The sequence below is a fragment of the Oryctolagus cuniculus genome, chromosome X (genome assembly GCF_051225735.1).
Source record: "Oryctolagus cuniculus isolate XC-2025 breed Fujian yellow rabbit chromosome X, ASM5122573v1, whole genome shotgun sequence".
Classification (NCBI taxonomy): Eukaryota; Metazoa; Chordata; class Mammalia; order Lagomorpha; family Leporidae; genus Oryctolagus; species Oryctolagus cuniculus.
Window position 1 is genome coordinate 19264994 of NC_142888.1, and position 24405 is coordinate 19289398.

Here is a 24405-nt window from a genome sequence, read left to right on the forward strand (position 1 = left end):
ATGGGGAGAAAGATAGCCTAATCGACTGTTGGTGAGAATGGTGGGAATGTAAACTGGTCCAGCCATTGTGTAAGACAGTATGGAGATACCGCAGAAATCTCAATATAGAACTACCATATGACCCAGTCATCCCACTCCTGGAAATTTACCCAAATGAAAAGAAATCAGCATATGAAAGAATTATCTGTACCCCCATGTTCATTGTAGCACAATTCACAATGGGTAAGACATGGAATCAACTCAGATGCCCATAAACTGTTGATTAAGGAAATTATAGCATATATACACTATGGAGTACTACTCAGTTGTAAAAAAAATAAAGAATCCTGTCTTTTGCACCAAGATGGGCACAACTAGAAACGTTTATATTTATTGAAATTATGGAAATAAGCCAGTTTCAAAAAGACAGATACTATATATTTTCCCTGATCTGGGGTAACTAATACAGTACTCAGGATGTAATATGTAATATATTGGAGTGAAATGGACATTTTGAGATTTGATGATTGTTTATAGCCCTTTTCTGTTGAGGAACAGCATTTTCTTCATAACATCTGTAGAACCCTTTTATTTAGTGTAGGGTTAACCTTACAATCATTAAGTAAACTAAAAATAGATCTCTGTAAATATTAAGGTGGCAGGGAGAGTAGAGTAGGAAGTATCACTATGTTCCTAAATCTGTATATATGAAATACATGAAACTTGTATAAGTTAAATAAAATTTAAAAAATACATAAATGAGTGGATGGTTGTGGCTGCCACTTGAAAAAGTAGACTGCCTTCTTTCCCCAGGGATTTCTTGATACATATTTATATACTTTGTACACTGCTAGCTTTATTATATGAAACATCTGTTGTACCTGCAGTAATTCTGTGAAGTAGGACACCAAGTTTATTATGCACCAGCTTTACAATGAGGTGTAGGGATTTGAATCCTGCTTTTGCCATATAACTTTATGACCTTAAGCATATATTGTAGCCTCTAAGTAAGATAAGAGTCAAACAGATCACCAAATATGAAGGTGGATGGTTCAAAGCAATACTGGCCATGAAGGGCCTCATACTTGTTGCTACTCAATTCTTAACTGTTTGTTACATCCTGAAAACATAATAATAAACACCAGTGTAAAGGAGAATGCAATGTGACTTTTGGGGAAATAAATAAATTATGAATTAACAATCTTTGAGTCAACCTTGATGAAAAACCAAAACAGAAAAACTGTACAACACAGGAACACAGGAGTATTTGATGAAAAGCCCTAGAAAAAATCTTGTTGACCTAAGCATATTAAAAATTGAAATTAATGAGCTAATTATTATTCTTCTCAGCAAGATACAAAGTAGAGGCTAGAAAAAATTTACATTTTGCCTCTACAAAAGGACACTTTTAAAAAGAAAAGAAAAGAAAAGAAAAAGGACTCTTAGGAGAAAAACCAAGTAGGCCAAAGGGCTTACTCAAGTTAAAATTCACAGTAACTCTGTTTCATAAATTAACAAGAAGGAGCAAACAGTTTATAGTATTTCCAATCATGCAACTCTAAGATCCCTGATATATTTAAGTGCACAATGATAACAATTCCTAATAAAATCAAGCATGTGAGTACAAAGTTACTGTTTAATCATGTATTGATGTAAACTTTATGCACAAAACAAGACATGACCGACCACGGAGATTACAAACTGTGTTTATTAGAGGAAATAGATTTTTTGACTCATTCAAAAAGAAAAGGGATCTAAAGGAAATGGAATTTGTTGGTTAAAGTCACTGGCTGACAAGGCTGACAGGTCTTATCAAAATTCAGCCAAAACTAGATGCACGTCTCCATCCACATCCACCCCCTCCAACATCTATGCATATCAGTATTTGCCAAAATGGCTTATGTGCACTCACCCACAGCTATGAATATAGTCCATATAAGCTTCATATTATATTAAAGTATGGAGCATTGTATATTAAACTGTAAATACATATATATGACATGCTATACATATATAGCTTAATATGTAATTTCTCTAGTCATAAAGCCTTAATATTATGTTGTGCACACTTGAGAAAAGGTTTTTATAGGATAATTCTGAGCCCCCCCAAAAAGCTTAAATCTTTCAATCAATATACATATGACGTATGTATATGTGTATGTAAGTAAAAGATTGCAAATAGGGCCAGTGCTGTGGGCTGTGGTGCAGAGGGTAAAGCCACCACCTGCAGTGCCAGCATCCCATATGCACCTATTTGAGTCCTGGCTGCTCCACTTCTGATCCAGCTCTCTGCTATGGCTTGGGAAAGCAGTGGAAGATGGCCCAAATCCTTGGGCCCCTGTACCCATGTGAGAGACCTGGAAGAATCTCCTGGCTTTGGATGGGCACTGCTCGGGCCAGCCACTGCGGCCATCTGGGAGTAAACCAGGGGATGGAAGACCTCTCTCTCTGCCTTTGCCACTCTGTAATTCTTCCTTTCAACTACATAAGTAAATTTTAAAAAATAAGAGTGCACACACATGAATTGTAGTCAAGTCGCAAATGTAAAATTCAAAATGTAAGTATGATGATATTTTAAAAGTGAAGCAAATCTGACATGCATGCTATTTATTTTTCCTTCTATATTTACATATCTTTTGTTCTCTTCACTAATTTATCAAAATTTTTTAAAATATTTATTTATTTGAGAGGCAGAGTTACAGACAGAGAGTGAGACAGAGAGAAGTCTTCCATCTGCTGGTTCACTCCCCAAATGGCCTCAATGGCTGGGGCTGGGCCAATCCAAAACCATGAGCTTCTTCTGGGTCTCCCATGCAGGTGCAGGGGCCCAATCACTTGGGCCATTTTCCCTTGCTTTCCAGTGTCATTAGCAGGAAGCAGGATCGGAAGTGGAGCAGCCAGGACTCGAACTGGCACCCATATGGGATGCTGGCACCAGAGGCGAAGGCTTAACCTACTATTCACAACACCAGAACTGTTATCAATATATTTGAAAGCAATGATAGTTAACCAGGAGTATCTTTGATTCGAGGAAATATGGCTTGTGAATGGATTATAGGAGTGTTTGATCTGCTGAATTTATACATAAAAATTTCTATGTACCGAATGTCCACTGTGATTTTCCTAAGAAGTTCCACAGCTTTTATAAGATTCATGGGATATGCATGACTGAAAAAAAATTAAAAATGCATTAAGGTTCCTATGGTTTCTATACATAGTAAGTTCTGTTTTTTTCTACTCTCATCATTTGTAACTGGACAAATAATGTGTCTTAAAAGTTTATCCCACGGTTTTCTTCCCTCAACCACTAGTGCGGAGGAGTTGGTATAACTTATTTAGTATGGGTTGGAGACAGGAGTGAGCCGAATAGACAAAAAAGGGTGCAGGCTGCTTTAGAGAAATGAAGATGGTTGCTATCTTTTCTACATTGCAGATAAAATGCTATTCACAATAAACATGTTTTTTCCTACAGCTATAACTTTTTTTTTTTTTTTGCAGATTCTCTTCTGCTTCTATATGTATTCTTTTCCTGGTTAACTCTAACATTTTAGACAAACATTCTACAGGGAGACCTGTGATCCCAAATCAGAATTGAAGACATATATTAATTTTCCCACAATACATCTTCTCATTTAGAAAATATACCGAAGGTACGAATTACTTATTTATGTGTTTTGTATAGGATAAAGCCCAAGTAAAATAAATTCTTTTGTTTATCTATTGGTAGTGTCTGACCTATTCTTTGGAACATGATAGTGATTCATTTGTTAAATCTTTGTGAGTAATTCAATATATAAAGGAATATAGTATGAAGTGACCCCAAATGTAGTTGGCCACAGAAAAGCCATTAATATTTTCTAAAATAATGTTCCAGAGGCCACAATTAAGATAGTACCTCTCCAAAAGCGTTTTAGAAAGTGGTGTTTTCGTAGGCTGGCGCTGCGGCTTACTAGGCCAATCCTCCGCCTTGTAGCGCCGGCACACAGGGTTCTAGTCCTGGTCGGGGCGCCGGATTCTGTCTCCCAGGCCAGCTCTCTGCTGTGGCCAGGGAGTGCAGTGGAGGATGGCCCAAGTGCTTGGGCCCTGCACCCCATGGGAGACCAGGAGAAGCACCTGGCTCCTGCCATCGGATCAGTGCGGTGCGCTGGCTGCAGCATGCTGGCCGCAGCGCACTGGCCGCGGCGGCCATTGGAGGGTGAACCAACGGCAAAAGGAAGACTTTTCTCTCTGTCTCTCTCTCACTGTCCTCGCTGCCTGTCAAAAAAAAAAAAAGTGGTGTTTTGGGGACCAGCACTGTAGTGTAGTGGGCTAACCCTCTGCCTGTGGCACCAGCATCCCATACAGGTGCTGGTTCTAGTCCTGGCTGTACCTCTTGTGATTGGGGAGTGAACCAGCAGATAAAAGATCTCTCTCCCCATCTCTTCCTCTCTCTGTAACTCCACCTCTCAAATAAATAAACAAATCTTTAAAAAGATTTTAAAAATCTTTAAAAAAGTGCTTCAATATTTCCCTAGGTTTTGTTAACAGATTCTACTGTAAACTTATTAGAGAAAATAGATGGTGTCTGTGTATACAGAAGTCATAAGTGAAATTTTTTTTTTCACTAAGAGAAACTTAAAGAATTTTCTTTTCCTGAAGAATTTTCTCTTCTCTAAAAATCAAACTTTTAGAACTGATCTTATTTTCCATTTCCTTTGGCTTCCATGCATCCCAAAATAAAGTATGAAGCCAACTGTCCACCACTCTTAATCCACGCCATAGGCCCATTTTCCTGGGATTGATGTAAAGTACATGAGAGACTTCTCTGTTCCTTCTTCTGCTTCTTTCAGGACATTCCCAAAACTTCACTCAGAAGGCACCATTTGACACAAATACATATTCAAGTCACAGTTTGCCTATACTCCTTCAGCACCATCGTGTTGCTTCTATAGGCAAACACTTAGGACCTCTAACACGGCCTAAAATGCCCCGCAGGGACAGGTTCTTGCATACTTTCTCATCCTCTTGTAGCACTGCGATCGGTTTTCTTGTTAGATTTAATTACCCTGGCCTTCTCCTTCATTCCCACCATAGGAGCTTTGCTTAAGTTCGACATTGCAAGAGAATGGGCTTCCGTCATCCCCCTTAGTTAACTGCTATTCATCTTTCAGTTCCCAGCTCCAGAGCCCTTTCCTAGTAGGCACTCACCATGAGACCACAGTATATACAAGATGCCCTTGTGATATTGTCTTTAGAAGACATTTGTAAATTACTTTACAATGTTCATATTCACCTATTTCTCTAAGTGTGTGTCTTTGCTACTGGCAGTCAGTTGCATGAGAATGGGAACATGTTTTTATCATTTGTCTCTTTTTTCTTCCCATGACACTCAAGTCACTGGTACATTTATTTATTAGGTGTTCAATCAATATTTGAATGCATGAAAAGAAATACCAGACCTTAAATCTGCATACACATATGGCTCCATTCAAAGATATTTATACTTTTTGCCATTTTTATTGCATGTGTGATTATTAGAGGACATTTTAAAATCTCTTTCAAAGATAGTGGACAAAAACAGAAAAAAGTGATAAATACAATATTGAAATTCAACTGTTAAGAATGGGTCATTTGGATTTTACTTTTCTATAAGGTGTTTTTATTGAAATGATATAAAACAAGAGTAAATTAATCAGAATCAAACCATTATTTCATTTTGGTTATAGAAATGTGCAGATAATAACTAGGCCATTATAATCTAGGTCATTATCTTGGATAGTTTTCATATTTTAATATATAACCAAATATACATAGTTACATATCATGTATTTGTGTATATATTTTATGTATGGAGATTTACATATCCATGAACCACATAAATAATTTTTCAGTCAACAAAAAATGAATACCCAAGAGTGAAGATATCACCTAGACGTCATGCAATCTTTGCATCAGCACACCCTATGATGTGTAAGTTTTTATAAGTATACCTTATGATGTTTACACAATGACAAAATCCCCTAAGAACATATTTCTCAGATCATAGCCTCATAGTTAAGTGATGCATGACTGTATTTGAATAATAAAGCCCTAAGCATCTTACTAAAAAAATCAGTAAAATTTTAATATATTTTACGATAGATGTTAAACACTGTGTTGCTTTTTTATGAATGTTCTTAACATCAAAAATATTTAATCAACAAAAATTTGCCATGAGCTTATACACACCTTAAAAGAAATGTTTGCAGATTCTGAGTGCATGATGATGGGTTGCTTTCATGACAGAAGCATTGAAAATGTTTTAAATGTATTATCCTTAATGTAGCACAATATTCATATTCAGATTCAATTGCAATCTTAACTACCTTTTGCTCATAGAAAGATTGATCATTTGACCTTTTGTGTGTACCTAATCACTTATGGAAAACAGTCATCATCCTGTTCATTTCTTCTTTCACTCAACAACTTGTATGCTACTCTATGCCAGGCCCTATGTAAGATCTGGAAGATACTAATAAACACTCAGCTTCCGTCATCGATAAACTTACAGCTTTTTGAGAGAGATAAGGGAATACTTTAAGCATGATTTGACAAATCTCATGATGGAGGAGCAAAAGAAACAGAGAGGGGCCCTGAATTAGACTAGAAGAAATATCAAGGAATAGTCGGAGAGAGGAATTGGTGTCTGATACAGGGAAATATGTGATATTCGAAATATATACATTTATGAAATTTCACGTGGCAGAAGTCAAGGTCATTATGGGGGAAGTAAAATACATTTTAGGCTAATGAGGTAGCCTAGACTTTTAATAGAAAAATGATTTAAATGGGAAAATTAAATTTCATATTATCTTAATATAAAAACAAATTTCTTCTTTAGATCAAAAACGTAAATATTCAATATAAAAGTAATATATAAATATACATATGTTTACCTTTTGTTAAAGTATTTAAAACTTTGCTCTGGATGCACAGACATACACACATAAAAATGCATATTAAAAATGCACCCTTCATACACACACTAGGGGGCTTTAAAACATTCTGGAAAATGGAATTAGATAATGTGCAATCTCCATCCACATTTTGAAGCCCCCTCGTGTATTGAATATATAAACACTAATGCACATAACACACACATACACACACACTGCAAAGTTTTCAATATTTAAATAAAAGTAAATGATTAGCTAAGTTTCATATATACACACACATACACACACACAGAAAAGGGATACATTTGTTCATGTAAATCCTTTTTAAAATTTCATTACTTCTGCCAAATCAAGCAATAATCACCCTGGTGATGTGAGTACACACAAATGGTGAACAACATGTCAGCATTTATAGATTAGAATTTTATGAGAAGGCAGTTTCTCAGGTAAACAATTCACTTGACATATTAAAACAATCACTTTATGTGCCTTGTTACAGTTTTATCAGGCATGCAGAACATTTCTAGGGAAGCTAAAAGTAGACTATCAATATTAGCCACTGCTCAGATTGTGTTTACAGGAAGTCCACTAATTTCCATTCAATTTATATCAAGAACCAACAGTAGAAGTGCAATTAAATAGCAATCATTTTTGAGTTTGTGTTTCGTTGTCATTTTTAAAATTCATTCTTCTGTAGTGCAGGAACTTGTGAATTTGTGATTTGGGGGCTACCTTAAGAACCTCCACATCATCAAACTATCATAATTTAAATTTGTCTCATTTCAGAATACTTGTTTTCCCATCTTAAAGACCACATTTGATATGAATAGTGGCGTCAATTTTTTCCCTGAATACTTCCTAAGCCCTCTCAAAATGCATATGAATTACTAGAAATCAATCACAATTTAGTTATCAAATGTATTTACATTGTATCCAAACAATAAGACAGAGTAGGTAATGTAAATTTAATGTAAATCTAAAACTATTTTAATAATTCCAAATTTATGGGGCTCCCCAAGGAAGGCTAAATCAACATGATTTCTTCAGAATTTTTGAGATGCATAAAATAAACAGATGATTAAGGAAGGTCTCTGTGAATACATATTTTAATGTGTTATCTTGCTCTAGAGATTCTACAGAGGCAGGTCAACAAAAGCTATATTTCTCAATAATTCTTCTGCAGCATGATTGATTTTTCTTTTTAAATCTGCAAGTAAAAACATGTCTAGGAGACAGTGTGGCTCATTGTAAAGCATGCTATATCCTGGAGACCATATTTCCATAGGGAAGAGATGAACTGTCTGTACAACTAAGCATGCCAACTACACAACTACACAAACCACAAGCACACGGCTGTTCCCTTTGTGCTGTCTGAGCTGAGGGTATCTGGGAATACCAAACTTAAGAAGATTCAAAAGTAAATTGTCATGTCTGCAACTGTCAATATCCCGAGAATAAATAAGTAGAGGTGTTACCAACGAAGTGAAAATTACAGGAAATTAACTAGTTTGGTATCAGCACAATTCTGTTTGCAGTAAGAATCTCACAAATTGTAAACAGTAAGGACTGATCTCAAGAACCTTATAGGAACTGGCATTGTGGTGCAGTGGGTTAAGCTATGTTTGGGACTCCCATATCCCATGTATTAGTGACAGTTTCATTTCCAGCTACTCTACTCCTGAAGAAGCAAATGATGGCTCAAGTACTTGAGCTCCTGCCACCCATGTGAGAGACCTGGATGGATTTCCTAGTTTCTGGCTTCAGCCTAGCCCAGCCCCAGCTGTTGTGGACATTTGGGGAGTGAACCAGAGGCTGGAAAAACTGATCTGTGTGTGTGTGCGTGTGACTGTGATTCTGCCTTTGAAATAAAAAATAATCTTTAAAAAGACTCACCTATTAGTTGAAAAAATACCTCTATTTGAAATAAAAACTATCATAATTTTTGGATTCGTTTGATAAAGATCTTATTTATTGGAAAAGCAGAGTTACAGGAGGGAGAGACAGGGATCTACAATCTGCTGAATCACTCCCCAAACGGCCAAAACAGCCAGGGCTGGGCTAGGCTAAGGCCAGAGCTCTGGAGCTTCTTCTTGTCTCCCACATGGATGCAGGGGCCCAAGCACATAGGCCATCCTCGACAGCTTTCCCAGGCACATTAGCGGGATCTGGATAGGGAGTGTAGCAGCCAAGACACTAACCAGTGCCCATATGGGATGCCTGCATCACAGATGGTGGTTTAACCTGCTACACCATAATGCTACCTCCAATTTTTAGATTCCTATTACCCTAGAAATATCCTAGGATAACGAAAATATTTTTTTTTAAAAAAAGCTTTCCTTTAAAATTTTTCCTCAAGTCATTGAGGCAGACATAATAGACTGCTTTAAAATGAAGCAGAAAACTTGAATGGAAGTTCTATATAACCAACCTCTGATTCAAAATAATGAAACAATCCCAAATAGATCCAGTCCTCTTTCATTACCAAACACCTGAAAATTTGTTTTCTGGGTTTACTGTCTTTATATATCTCTTCTCAATTCCACATGAAAGGAGTATAGAAATGTATCAATTGTTTAACTGTCACTCTAAGATTATTACTGTGACAGCAGCCATACAGTGGAAGTTTACATGGGGGTTAGAACTATCTATATGAGGGCCAGTACTCTGGTGTAATGGGTAAAGCTGTCGCCTGTAGTGCCAACATCCCATATGGACACCGGTTTGAGACCTAGCTGCTCTACTTCCGATCCAGCTCTCTGCTGTGGCCTGGGAAAGCAGTGTAAGTCTTTGGGCCCCTGCACCCACGTGGGAGACCCAGAAGAAGCTCCTGGTTCCTGGCTCCTGGCTTCAGATCGGCACAGCTTCAGTCCTTGCGGCCAATTGGGAGTGAACCAGCAGATGGAAGAACTCTCTCTCTCTCTCTCTCTCTCTCTCTCTCTCTCTAACTCTGACTTTCAAATAAATAAATACATCTTTAAAAAAAAACTAGCTTTACAGTATTATAGATTTTATATCATCACCTCCAGTATCTAGCCATGTGCTGTCCCAAACAGTACATACACATGAGACAATTTCCATTTTATTTGAGGAAAATCAAGCCAATTTAAAATTTCAGATTCTGTACCACTAGTCACATTTTAAGTGTTCAGTAATCACAAATGGCTGTTGACTACTATATTGGTCATCATAGATACATAACATTTGGGCTTCAGAAAGTTGTACTGTATAGTACTATCTGAGCAATACTGCTTCCTATTGTCACTAGGAGGAATTAACTCACTTATTTATTCTGTTATTCTAATTTGATTTTAACCTGTAACACAGTACAGTATATTTGGACTGCAACACAGAATTTATCATTTCACAGAAGAGCAGAAAATATATTTTTATTCAACACAAAAAGATTCATTCCAGTTTACCAGGAGAGGAGACAGACTTTTGAACTGTAAATATCTTAAGACTTGGTGCTCTATTCAAACAATCTTGATAATGCCACTAAAATTCTTGTTTTCTGCATTTTCTGTAATGTACTAAATAGTTTTGGTTAATTTGAGAGTTGGAGTCCAATGTAAAAATGTTTGAGTTCCAGTAGACACTATGTGCTGGCAGTATGCCTGGGGACAAGTTACTAAGCTTCTTTGATATATATGTATTTCCTCAAGGTGCAAACCAACTGTTCTCCAATAGACCTGCTGTCACTGGATATGGTAGACTGTAAGAGCTTGCCATAACTGCTGACCCAGGAAAGCAAACCCAACCTTGTGTGTGTGTGTGTGTGTAATAACATAAATGGTTCTGAAGACTGTACACCCTTTAATGCACCTTCCCTGCTAGAGTTCAGGCTAGCAGTGGTTGTGTTTGTCTCTCTCTCTCACTGTCCACTCTGTCTGTAAAAAAAGAAATTCTATACTAATAATTTTATGTTAAATTTTGTCTCCTCAAAAATCTAATCAGTTGCTAAAAATGTCTAGATTAAAAATAATAACTACAATTTATGAATAGAATGGTCAGAATGTGACAACAAGGAAGCAGAAAGAAAAGAAAGAGCATATTCTATAGCCCCGTAACCAATGTGAGACCCGAAGAGCAATTAGGGAAGGGAATTTAGCACTGCTTCTGAAATTATTACATTAAAGGTAGTTGTTAGAGATTGTAAAGTTTGTTTGGTTTCACATTTATATTAAAGTACATTCCTAACTAATATAAAGAGGCAATTGTATTTCTAGTGTCTCAGTAAGGCCAAGGAAATATAGCCTTGGATCAGATTTAAACTTAAATCTAGATTTTGCCACTTACTAACTATAAAATCGTGTAAATTATTTAATCTCTCTGAACCCTCATATCTATATCAACAATTGATGGTAAGGAAAACCATTTCAGATGACTCTGGGGAAGATCTAATGTGACAGTGTGTGCTGAAGGCAAAGAGCCTGATATATATTAATAAAAGTTTATGAGTATTCTCTTTTCTAAATTGAGGAAGTAAATTATAAATATGATGTAGTGATATTCTCCTCCCTCTCTTTCACTCAGATACAGTCACAAGTGGGATTTTTCTACATAAAGAAGCCTATTTATTTTTCAAGCTCAAATTAAGGCAATTGAAGATATGACAGATGATAAAAATTTATATTTCTGTGGACTTGGTATTCAGATTATCTTTCTACATTGAGTAATCTTTCCAAGGTTTCTCTTTTGTCTTTTTTAAGATTTATTTATTTATTTATTGAAAAGCAGAGGGACAATGTTCATTCCAAATTAATTAAAGTTGAGGTTAGAAGTTCAAATTTGACTGTGATCCAAACTTTCAAAACTTTTCTAGGTCAGTAAAATAATAATTGTTCTCTAAATCTACAGGGCTTCATATGATACATCTAAGTGACATATTTAATTTAGTTCAAGTTCCTTGCTTGTCACAATAGGCATTCTTCTCTTTGAAATCAAAGAATATTCTGTCTATTTCTTGTTTGGTTCTATAATTTATTCATTAAAACAATTACCTTTTTAAAACAACACTTCAGCAAATAAATTTTCTTAAACAGTACAATATTAATTTTTCCTATGTAAGAAACTCACAACAAAAGGATAGTATCCTAGGAGCCTCTTGTTTTTCTTATAATAATCTACTTTAAATAGTCAGGTGTTACTTTTCACTGAGTATAATGTATTGATTTCTGGGAATTAAGATAATGTTATTTGACAAAGTTCTAATTGCTTGCACAGTTAAAATTTTTTTCTTTCCAAATCTCATCAAATAACATTTCAAATATTTATATAATCAAATCACTTCTTAGGAATGGAGATTTTATTTTAAAAATCTCATTGTTACATTTAATGCTACAATTTAAGTCTGCCTAAAGTGAGAGCAAATGATAATAATTCATTTCTATGAATGTCTATTCAGTTAAAATTTGACCATGTGTTACCAAACTTGACATACTAGCTCAGATCCAGAATCCATTCAGTCTAATAAGAGTTCATTAAATACTTACTGAATCATGAATGAATCAGTGCTCATTCTACATTTTCAATTATATGTACATCTTGAAGGAAAGATCAACCATTTAGCTAAGTGAACTTTTCTCACTGGTAAATAAAACTTATCCCCTGTTTTATTGAAATAAACTGCATCACATGAACATATTTAAGCCCATAAATGGCTGAGAGCACATAACTAGATTAAACAAAGCATAATTTATTTTTCTATCATCAAATAGTGTGGATGGATATCTGAAAAATTATAGGAGCTCCATTGGAATGGATACAGCAATGAAACTGTTGAGTAAGTCACTAATGGTTTCTGTTACAGCTGAACTCAATAAAAAAAGCTCAGTAATATTAATTGCTAAGACATTTTTCTAGCATCATAATAAAAATGTGGTCAGAATTCCTATATATTTTGGACATTAATTATTTTTGAAATTAATTTTTAGTTTTACAGGGTTTTCAACACACTGCAAAAACATCATTGCTCACGCCCTGTATTCATTGATTTATTTAAGTGACAGAGAGCTGAGATAGAGTGCCCATCTGCCAGTTCACTGCCCAAATGCCAACACTGGGGAGAGGTGGCTAAAGCCAGAAGCCAGGAACTCAGTCCAGGTCTCCAAATGTTTGTGTCAGGAACCCAAATACCTGAGCCATCACTAACGCCTCCCTGGGTCTGCATTAGCAGGAACAAAAATCTGGAATTAAACCCAGGTACGCTGAGGTAGGATGTGACCATCCTGTCTGGCTGATAAACTGTTAGGTTAAATGTATAATGTATGCCTCTGCCTTGAGGATTTTTTTTTTTTTTTTGCCACAACTTCTAAAGAGATAAACTCAGAAATGGAAGGAAACACTAAGACAGCATTGCAGAAAATGTGCCTCTATAGTACAATTTTTTTAATATAGGAATGTTAAAAGCAATGTCAAGCAAAAAAAAATGAAAAACGCAAAGTAAGAAATCATTATTTCTTTAAATATTTTTTCCTAAGAACAGAATTGTAATTCAAATTAGGTGATCCCAACTGAGGACTAATTAGGTCCTCAGGGAAGCAATATAAATGAGAGTAATTTAAGAGTAGAATATCAATAGTTTTTAGCAAAAGAAGAATTGATAGTGCTCATTAAGAGTTTTATGCAATTTCTTGAATCATGATTACACTATTGATTTACTTAACAGACTCGTTTCACAGGTAAACTTCTAAGAATCTGGTCATATTTTATAAATTCTAAATGATTTAGCCCACTTTAATACGTTTTGTTTCACTTTTAGCACAGAATGATAAGCTAATAAAATCTAAATCACAGCCTAAAGAAATATCAATCATAATCTAAAATAGTGTTTATTTTCAAAGACAATATGAACACTCTCAAATTAGGCACCAGAATCCAATATTCAACCTCAAATGTAAATCTCCTTCTAATAGAACTAAACCTAACTATAGAAAGTAACCAATTTACTTAAAATGACTAAATCTTTTCCACCTTCCTTCTCAATCACAATAGCTAAAAAATTAACAGTAACTAAAAGTGATTATTGTAAAGGCTTATCCATGGTTCTAATTGCAACCTTTAAAACTTTCTATTCTATATAGGGAGAATTTTATAACCTTCTATTAATACTGCTCACAAATTGCTGTGTTTATTAAATATTTATTCTATGAAATATTTTTCACTAATTTACCAGTAATATCCTAAAGCCAAAATATAAACATTCACTATTTGATTAGTGTTTATGGTCCTTGCCTCTATTCTTGCTAAACTATGCTTGTTTACATTTTACTTGTTGACCTATTTAGTGCAGCATTAAGCTTTTGACTATAATGTAAATAATAAATGTTATCTCAAAGATTTTAAAAATAAAAATAACAAGGAAGGATAAAAAAGTTCTTAATGATCTGCTTCCTCCTATTATTTTATTGCTCATTATTATTCTCACAATGTCTTGAACACATCCAGTATCTTCACTTAGCTCACCCATTTGCCATCAAGTGTTATTTCAGATATGTTTCCTTATTCTCTTCCGATAGAGATTTTAGTTGATTATCAGATCCTGTTGAAGCTGACAGGCACTAAAAACATAAAATCATCAAGTTACTTGAGGCCATGAAATTGAGGGGGAAATACAGATTTCCAGAGAGTTTGCTATTTTCTGTGCAGTCGCGTTTTCAGTATGCATCCTGTCACGCTATGGCAGTTTTCCATTTACTGCAGCAAGTGGCTAAAAGGTTTTGTGGTAGTCAGGGAGATGTCACAGCACAAATAAGAATTAACTCAATACCCATCAAAAAGAAAGCTTTCAAAAAGGAGCTTAAGCATTATAAATGCCAAGGGGTCAGGAACAAATACCAATTGCCATCAAGACATATTTTTAACAAAGTTGATTAGAAAGGCAGTAGGAGAAGTAAAAAATAGATGGCATAAGGGAGTGTAAACATTAAATTTAAATCAGTATTATTTTGAAATTTATAAATTCAACCCACAGAACTGACACCAGTCTAAGTATAATTTTTATCATAATGATTAAAAATTTTCATATTAACTATAAATTTATGGATGGTGATTCACATGGGAAACAGCAAGTTAAATTTATAACAGAAGAGATCAAAGTACCAGAATGAGTAACATGTTAAAAGAGGCCCTAACTATAATAAAGAAGAGTCAAGTTCCTAAATACTCATTCATTTAATCATGTAGCCAAAACAACGTAACTTCAGGGTTTTTATAAATTAATGATGATTTCAATTAAATGCAGGCAAGTTTCATAGAATATTTTTAAATCTGGAATATTTTTCCTTAAATGAAACTAATCCTCCAACTTAATATTTATCAATTGATAAATCTATTTATCAATAGATTATAACTTAAAACATGTTTATAAAAAGTAAAGGACTGTAAATAACCATCAAATCTCAAAATGTCTCTACTGCTGAGGAACAGTGTTTTTTTCCTTCTTACTTTTTGTTGAATTCTTTATTTAGTGTAGGGTTAATATTTTGAGTACAAAGTAAACAGAAAGTAGATCATTGTGAAAATTGAGCAGGATTGGGGAGGAAGTGTGGGAGTGTGGGCAGGAGGGAGGGTAGGGTGGGAAGTATCACTATATTCTTACATCTATGTATATGAAATACATGAAATTTTTATATCTTAAATATTTTTTTAAAAAAGTAAAGGAAAAAGACCAAATTGGTTAATTTATTCAAAAGTAAAATCAGAGTTAGGGATTTGGTATATCAATCAAGAGACTACTTGGGACATCTGTGTCCCATATCAGGGTGCCTTGATTTGAGTCCCAGCTCCGCTCCTGATTCCAGCTTCCTGCTTATGTGCACCACAGCATGCAAGCAGATCATAGGTCACATATCTGGGTCCCTACCATCCATGTGGTGGGTTGAGTTCCAGGCTCCCTACTTTGGCTTGGCCCAGTCCCAGCTTTTCTGGGCATTCGGAAAAGTGAACCAATAGGTAAGAAATGTATTTCTCTCCCTCCCCCATTTCTCTGTCTCCCTGCCTTTAAAATGAATGAATAATTTTAAAAGAAGCAAAATCTTGTTATATGTTCTATAAACATATTGTTTAGCAATAATAAAACATGCTTTCAGTAATCAAGATTACATAATTAGAATAACTGCCATTTTGAAGTGCCTAAAAAATACCAATTACAAATCTTAGTACACTTTTTTTTTTTTTTTTTTTTTTTTTTTTTTTGACAGGCAGAGTGGACAGTGAGAGAGAGAGACAGAGAGAGAAAGGTCTTCCTTTGCCGTTGGTTCACCCTCCAATGGCCGCCGCTGCAGCCGGCGCACCGCGCTGATCCTGGCAGGAGCCAGGAGCCAGGTGCTTTTCCTGGTCTCCCATGGGGTGCAGGGCCCAAGCACCTGGGCCATCCTCCACTGCACTCCCTGGCCATAGCAGAGAGCTGGCCTGGAAGAGGGGCAACCGGGACAGAATCCGGCACCCCAACCGGGACTAGAACCCGGTGTGCCGGCGCCGCAAGGTGGAGGATTAGCCTATTGAGCCACGGCGCCGGCTTCTTAGTACACTTAACACATGTTAATTTTTAGCTCTTCTTTTTCAATTCAACTTTGCAAATAAGAAAACAAGCCCAGAGAAAACAATAATTTATATAGGATGATAGATACATTTAAAAACTGATTTAAGCTTGTTCAACTTTAAAACTCAAACACTTAGATGAAAATTATATTTGGGATATTATTCATTTTATTAGGCAGTTAAAATTTAATAATATATACAATATCCAATTTTTTTTATTTGACAGATAGAGTTAGACAGTGTGAGAGAGAGAGACAGAGAGAAAGGTCTTCCTTCCGTTGGATCACCCCCCAAATGGCCGCCACGGCTGGAACTACGCTGATCCAAAGCCAGGAGCCAGGTGCTTCTTCCTGGTCTCCCATGCGGGTGCAGGCGCCCAAGCTGTTGGGCCATCCTCTACTGCCCTCCCGGGCCACAGCAGAGAGCTGGACTGGAAGAGGAGCAGCTGGGACTAGAACCCGGTGCCCACTTGGGATGCCGGCACCGTAGGCGGAGGATTAACCAAGTGAGCCACGGCACCGGCCCCATATATCCAATTTATACCACCAATGATAGAACTGAATATAATTATAGCCTATTTAATCACACTTTAAGGTATTAAATATTTGGGTTTGGTATGTTTTACCTTAGAATATTAAGTTTGTCACATCGAACACTTTTTAAAGTGTGCCCATGCTTATATTTTGGAAATTATTGGTAACTGTTTAGCTTGAAGTTCAATTTTAGACTGGTTAACTGGTATCCATTCAAGTTTCTTCATCTTTCTGTTTGAAATCAAGGTCAGTAATAACAGCTTTAAATATTATTATTGGAAGAGTTCTTTAAGATAAAAACAATCGTATCAACAAGAAACACAAGCAACATTGATCTGATTATGAGAACTGTTTAAACAGTCTCCTTTGTTTCTTTAGTTTCTTGAAGTCATGGCTGCTTCTCTGGATGACCTTCATTAAAATCTGGATAGTCACATCGACATTTCTCCCAGAAAGTCAGATAAAGCATAAATTTAGAAAGCCTTAGCAGGGCAAATAAGGTTGTCTTTTGACCATTCTAACTGAATAGCAACCCTGTGGGTGTTTAAAAAACTATTCTAGTTATGTGGTTTAGTCTCCTGAGGTTTTGCAGTAGCCAATTATGGCCCACAGGCCTGAAAAGTGACTGATCATTGTCTCCGAACACGATGATAAAGTGAGGAGGTGAAACAGATTTGTCTTCTTTTTTCCCTTACAGGTAAATGTTGATTGAAATAATGAGAGATTTTCAAAGCTGACACAGAGCTTTGATCTCCTCTTCGATGTGTCCTGATTCCTCTCTACTCATTTACTCTCTATAAAGAATGGTCAGTTAAAATAAAAAGTCAGAGAACAGTTTCTACTCACTAATGATTAATAAAAACCACTTGCAAATGGAATCCTGCACACGGACAAGCAGAAGAACAGGATGCGCAGCCACAGTAAAGAAACATTAATTTTTGACATTGCCCAACTAAGCTCCTGTCTGTTCCTTGACCCTGTACATTCTCTCTAGGTGAGTTTGCACCTACTTGTCTCTTTTCTAGAATGCCCTCTCTCACATATGACCACTAGGGAAATGACCATAACTGCTTCAAAACCAGACCAAAAATGGCCTTTCCAGTCCCCTTGGCTGGATTAGTCACAACCAATTTCTGTACCATGGTATTACATGCATTTACCTGTGTTCTCTCTAGACATGGGGTTCCTAAACTAGTTTTGTGCTGTGCATCCCTTTGACAACTGGTAAAGCATATAGAATGTTTCCCAGAATTTTTTTAAATGTACAAAATGAAAATTTTAAAGCACACTGGGATACAAAGGAAATTAATTATACCACAATATAATTATTACATATAAAATATAGGCATATTATATGGATTACGAATATCTTCTTTGTGGGTATGATAATTACAAATTCAAAGGAATGGTTATTACTAATCACTACATATTGGTATATGATGTTTCAAGACAGTCCTAACAACTAGAATTTAGTATAATATTGGTGATAAATTCACAGATATTACTCATACTGCATTGTGTTGTTTATTTGTACAATAGGAAAGAAATACTAATTTTGAGTTACATGATAGGGAAAGTAAAGATATAATCTGTGAAGTTTTTTACTTGCCGTTCTTTGGGTTATCACTGGCACAATCCAGGTTTGCTGAATCGTGGCTGAATTTTATACCAAAGGTTCAAATGCCAACCTTATCACTGACCTGATTACACCACAAAACATGAAGAAATCTGACATTTATTGCAACTAATACTTAATATATTTTTAACTCAAAATATTTAAAGATGTACTTATTTATTTGAAAGGCAGAATTACAAAGAGAAAGGAAGAGACAGAGAGATCTTACCTTTGTTGATTCACTCCCAGATTGCCACAACGGCCAGGCCAAAGTCAAGAGCCAGGAGCTTTATTCAGTTCACCCATATGGATACAGTGGCCCAAGCACTGGGCCATCTTCTGCTACTCTCTCAGACACATGAGTGGGAGCTGGATGGGAAGTGAAGCAGCCTGGACAAAAATCGGCACTCATGTGGGATGTCGGCATCACAAGTGGTGGTTTAACCCACTATGCCACAATGCTGGCCCCTAACTTAAAATTTTAACTAGGGGCAGCATTGTGGCACAGTGGGTTAAGCTGCCACTTAACAATATTGGCATCTGATATCAGAGCACTGGTTTGAGATCCAGTCACTATACCTCCAATCTAGCTCCCTATTAATACATCTGGAACAGCAATGGAAAATGGCCCAAGTGTTTGGGTCCCTGCCACCTACGTGAGAGACCCACATGGAATCCCAGGCTCCTGGCTTAGGCCTGGCCCAGCCCTGAATGTTGTGGCCATTTGAGGAGTAAACCACAGGATGGAAGATCTCTCTCTCTCTTTCTGTGTGTGTGTGTGTGTGACTCTGAATGCCAAATAAACGAATACATTTTCAATTTGTAAATTAAAACTAATACTGCTCAAAACGCAAATTTGGTAAATTTAACTTGTCAAAGGGTACCACACACGGTGCATCTTATATCCATTCACTTAGACACAGAAGCCGGAAAATTAAAATTAAAAAGCAACTACAATGAAGCAACTTGTGATTGTTACATTTTTTTCTACATTCCCTTGAGCCAATAGAAAAGCATGAAGATGAAAATACTGTAGCTAACACGCTCATGCCGGAGATCCCCCCATGGAGCTTAAACCTCTACCTACACAAGCTAAGCAGCTCTCACAGCACATCGTGAGGAATGAGAAATTGAAGTAACAATAATTCTGCTTAAATATAAGCTTCTAATACCAACAAAATTAAGTGATGCACTGAAGGGAATTCCACTATTAAATGGTGAAGGTTAGCGAAAGTTCCTATCCTGATTCGTGGCTGTTTCTTTTTTATATTAAGAACCCTACCCAATATTTAGGCAACAAAATAAACCTATCATTTGGATGTCTCCTAATAGCTTGATAACTGGTGTCATATAAACCAATAATCTATGATTGAATTTTTCATATTTCAACTATTTCTAGCATACTATTCAATTTAGCCATAGGTGACTTATTATTCTGTTTAACTTAATCAAATTAGAGGACAAACAAAATGACAGAAACATTTCTCTAATGACTTTTAATGACATAATTCCAACAATAAAACTCTGCATATTAGCACAAAAAGGAGAACTATATAAAAGAAATATTTCAACTATTTGGCACATAAACACAACACATATACTTCACATTTTACTTATCATATGAATATAGCATAATAATTTTCTACCATTGCAGAATTAAAGTGAGTCTGTTTTCCTTATTCTTATCCAAAAATCAATTGTACCTTCAGAAAATTTCAGAGAGATTCTATAATGCTATCTTACTTATTAAAAATATTAAAGGATAATTGTTTGATGAAGAAAATAGGCATCTTCAGTAATAATAAATTGGCATCACAATCGATAATGCACCATCTCATTCCTCTTCGAGTTAAAAATAAGATTTCTGGTAAAATATAGTAATGGATCATCACAGTGTAATGCCATCATAATTTGCCTGGGTTATGATTACCTTTGTTATTATTATTCTAAAAATTTAATTCATCCTCATAGGATCTTATTATGTTCACTACAAGAAATCTGACTATTGCACAGTTCTAATAAAATATTAATGTGTTCAATGTTTAAAAGCAAGGATATTAAATGAACACAAAAAAGAAATAGGCTGGGTCCTGTCCATTTTGCTAACCATTCCATGTCTAATTGTTACTTTTGGTCTCAGAATCAGGAATGTAGCATTCAAAACACTGATTAGAAAAAAGTCACTTTTAACGTGAAAATTTTAGAATTCCTGATCTCTGAACAAAGTTGAACTCTTTATAAATTTAAAATAAAAAAAAAGAAACAGTAGGTTTGTTTTCATTCTGGCTCTACTAGAAAGGAAAGGCAATTGTAAAGCAGGTATTCCAAAATACGAAACAAAATTATCATTCTTGCCAAAAAAAAAAAAAAACCTTCCAGCATCTGTTGCAACACAGAGCTATTATAATGCAATTAGACAGACTAAGGACCAGATGCTAAGGAAGCAAAATATAAAAGATGAAGCGTGGCATTAGTTTGGCTAATGAATTTAATTCCAAATGCTATAGGAGTGATTTGTGGATTTTTTTTCCTTTTCCAGAAGATCAGTCATTACATGTACATATTGTATTTTAGCATTCATGCCTGTGTAATCTAACAAGAACAGTAAATCTTCTTCTTATACAATATTAGGTGTTTTAAATACTGAATTGCAGATACTCCCAGAGCTAGATGAATAATTTGCCAATGGTGATAAGTCAATCTTGATATTTATACCTCAAAACAGTAAGAGTTAGGTTCAGCTGTAAATGTAATGTAATTCCATGAAAAATGATCAAAACTAAGCCAATTATGTATATTTGAGAAGCAGAGAGTCAAAGAGCTCCCATCTATTAGTTCACTCCCCAAATACCTGCAATGGCAAGAGCTGAACCAGGTCAAAGATGGGAGATGAGAATTCAATTCAGGTCTTTCATGTGAGTGACAGGAGCCCAATTACCTGAGTTGTTACCTGCAGTTTCCCAGTCTCTGCATTAGCTCTAATTGAGAGCCACTGCTGGGATTCAAACCTAGGTATCCAGTGTGGGTTGTGGATGTCTTTAACTAGCTTCACAACCACTAGATCAGGTGCTCAACTCAAAACAAAACATATTTTAGAAATATTTAAAATTCAATTTTCCTTTCTATTCCAAATATGGCATTATTATATAATGAAAATAAATGTGAATGTATTTCTGAAAATACAACTTACATACCTAAAGAAATTTATAAGTCAAAACACTTTGGTATGTCTATGCTCTGGATTTCCATCTACAGTTGCCTCAAGAACTGATTATTTAGAAAATAAAAGTCGCTTGTACAGTAAATTTGTTAAAAAGTTAAGTCCAGATCATAATGGAAAATACAAGGGCCAGCGCTGTGGTGTAGCTGGTTAAGCTGTGATCTGCAATGCTGGCATACAATATGGGCACCAGTTCAAGTGCCAGCTGCTCCACTTCCTATACAGCTCCCTACTAATGCATTTGTCAAAGCAGAGGAATATGACCCCAGTGCTTGGACCCCTGTACCCACATGGGAGACCCAGATGAAGCTCCTGGTTCTTGGCTTCTATCTGGTCCAGCCCTGGCCATTACAGCCATTTGGGGAGTAAACCAGCAGATGGAAGAATTTTCTGTCTCCACCTCTGCCTCTCCCTCTTTATAACTCTGCCTTTCAAATAAATAAATCTTTAAAGCAAAAAGAAAAACAAGTAAAATGAGAACCTAACTCAGATTTATTTTAACAAGTTGAAAACAAATAAAGTGTAAAAGGTAGTATTGTGAAAATATAAATAATAGTATTTTCATAGATATGTAACAGTAGCTTCACTCAAAAAATAGAACTTGTGGTTTATTAGTATTAGTGTCTGTGTTTAACACTTTCACAATTAACTGTACCAGAAGATAGCCTTAATATTCTCAGCTTCGGGTTCCCTGGGATGAATGATAAGACCAAAGAGGCACATTCATATTAATTCGATTATACCTGTAACCCCAAATCATAAAGTTCTCTATAGATACTGTGTCTTAATAGCAAATGTTTAGGAAAACAGTTGATGTTTATAGCAAGACAATCGGCTTCATTTAGATTTTCAGGAGTTGACGCTTTCAGCACACTTTCAGTAAGGATGGTCATGAAAAATGTAAAGTACAGCCTCGGTATTTATAAAGAATACAGGGAGGACAGTTTTCTCATCCATGCTCACTATGAAAAATTTGTTGACTAAATGAATGAAGTCTCTACAAACATAATTGTATTATTTTAAGCAATAGCAAATTCTATAGATGGTGAGAGTTAATCTTTTATTTTCTTCTGAAATACTCACTCCACAAATATTTCAGTTAAAAAAGGGTAGAATAGAGTGTGCCGTGGTTGAAGCTAGGAATGACACAGTTTTCCACCATAAAGAAGAGGAGAAGATCTTTCCTTTTAATGCAAGCCTTGACTGTATTGCGAGGATCTTCCAAATAAAAGTCATCATGATAGAGGGGTAAGCCCTTTCAGGGCCTGTGCCTAAACTACTAAGAAAAATAAAGAAATGATTCCCAAAGGCAACACTTCCCTGAATACAGTAAGTTAAAAACAGATTCTGTAGTGCTTACTGTTTTGTAAACAATGAATCAAAAACATGAATATCTACTGAAGTATTTAAAAAGGAATACAAAACATAGAACATGCTCTCAAGAAAATTATTGTAAAAAGTTATGAACTCAATGATAATCCAAATAATTAAATGGAGACCTGAGTAGAAGGGATGATGTGGAACAAAAGTTAATAGAGTGGTGTGAGCTTTCAAGCAGTTAGAGAAATTTTGTGATAGCTTTGGCAGCTGAATTAGATTTTTGAAGATGGGAATGCTTTAGAATGAAAAGTAGAGCAGAGGTGAGAATGGGATTCCAGAAAGGGACAATGAACCTGGCGAAGCAAGAATGAATGAATGAATGAATTGGCCTGAGTAGGAGTGGTCATATTTCATACTGAGACTATTGTCAAGATGACACAGTTCAGATCCTTAAAAGTACATAGTCAATACAGTTTTCTGAGGGCATTCACATTGCTCAAAACCCAAAAGACATTATACTAGACTTCAGAATTAAACAGCTAAAGTCTTGCACCATAAATTTTTGTCATAGATTTGATGGAACTATTTTATATTGGACATTGTTTGGGAACAGTGGGTTAAGACAGCACCTGCAATGCTGATATACCATGAGTTCTAGTTCAAGTCCCGAGTGCTCCACTTTCAATCCAGCTCCCTGCTAATGTGCCCAGAAAAGCAGCAGAAGATGGCCCAAGTGCTTGGGTCACTGCCACCCACATGGGAGACCCAGATGGAGTTCCTGACTCCTGGATTCAGCATGGCCCAACCCAAGCAGTTGTGGCCATTTGGGGAGTGTCTCTCTCTCTCTCCCTCTCTCAACTCTGCCTTTCAAATAAACAACAATAATTCTTTATGAAAATGATTTTCTAGCTCCATTTAGCCATTCACTCCCATATATATACATATATAAACACTAAAACATGTTGTACACAGTATGTTCTATTTAGTTCTCAATCTAAAACTATTTTTTTTTAAGATTTATCGATTGGGGTCAGTTTGTGGCATAGTGGGTAAAACTGTTGCTTGCAGTGCCAGCATCTCATACAGGCACCCATTCAAGTCCTGGCTGCTCTTCTTTTTTTCTTTTACTTTTTAAAAAGTTTTATTTATTTATTAGAAAGTCAGAGTTATACATAGAGAGAAGGAGAGGCAGAGAGAGAGAGAGAGAGAGCGAGCGAGCTCTTCCATCCGCTGGTTCACTCCCTAATTGACTGCAATGGCCGGAGCTGAGTCGATCCAAAGCCA

At 35.8% G+C, this 24405-nt stretch overlaps 1 protein-coding gene across 15 annotated transcripts in view; it reads right to left on the bottom strand.

The window, feature by feature from the left end:
- The window catches only part of DMD (dystrophin), a 2249390-nt gene that overhangs the window by 1991205 nt on the left and 233780 nt on the right, over positions 1 to 24405 (bottom strand). For 2 of the 15 annotated variants that reach the window (XM_070067427.2, XM_051827674.3), the window contains exon 2: positions 14358 to 14452. The exons of the other annotated variants lie outside the window; for them this stretch is intronic. In XM_070067427.2, coding sequence (XP_069923528.2) covers positions 14358 to 14361 — 4 coding nt within the window. In that variant the 5' untranslated portion in view covers positions 14362 to 14452. The remainder of the gene's footprint in view (positions 1 to 14357; positions 14453 to 24405) is intronic. 15 annotated transcript variants of the gene reach the window in all.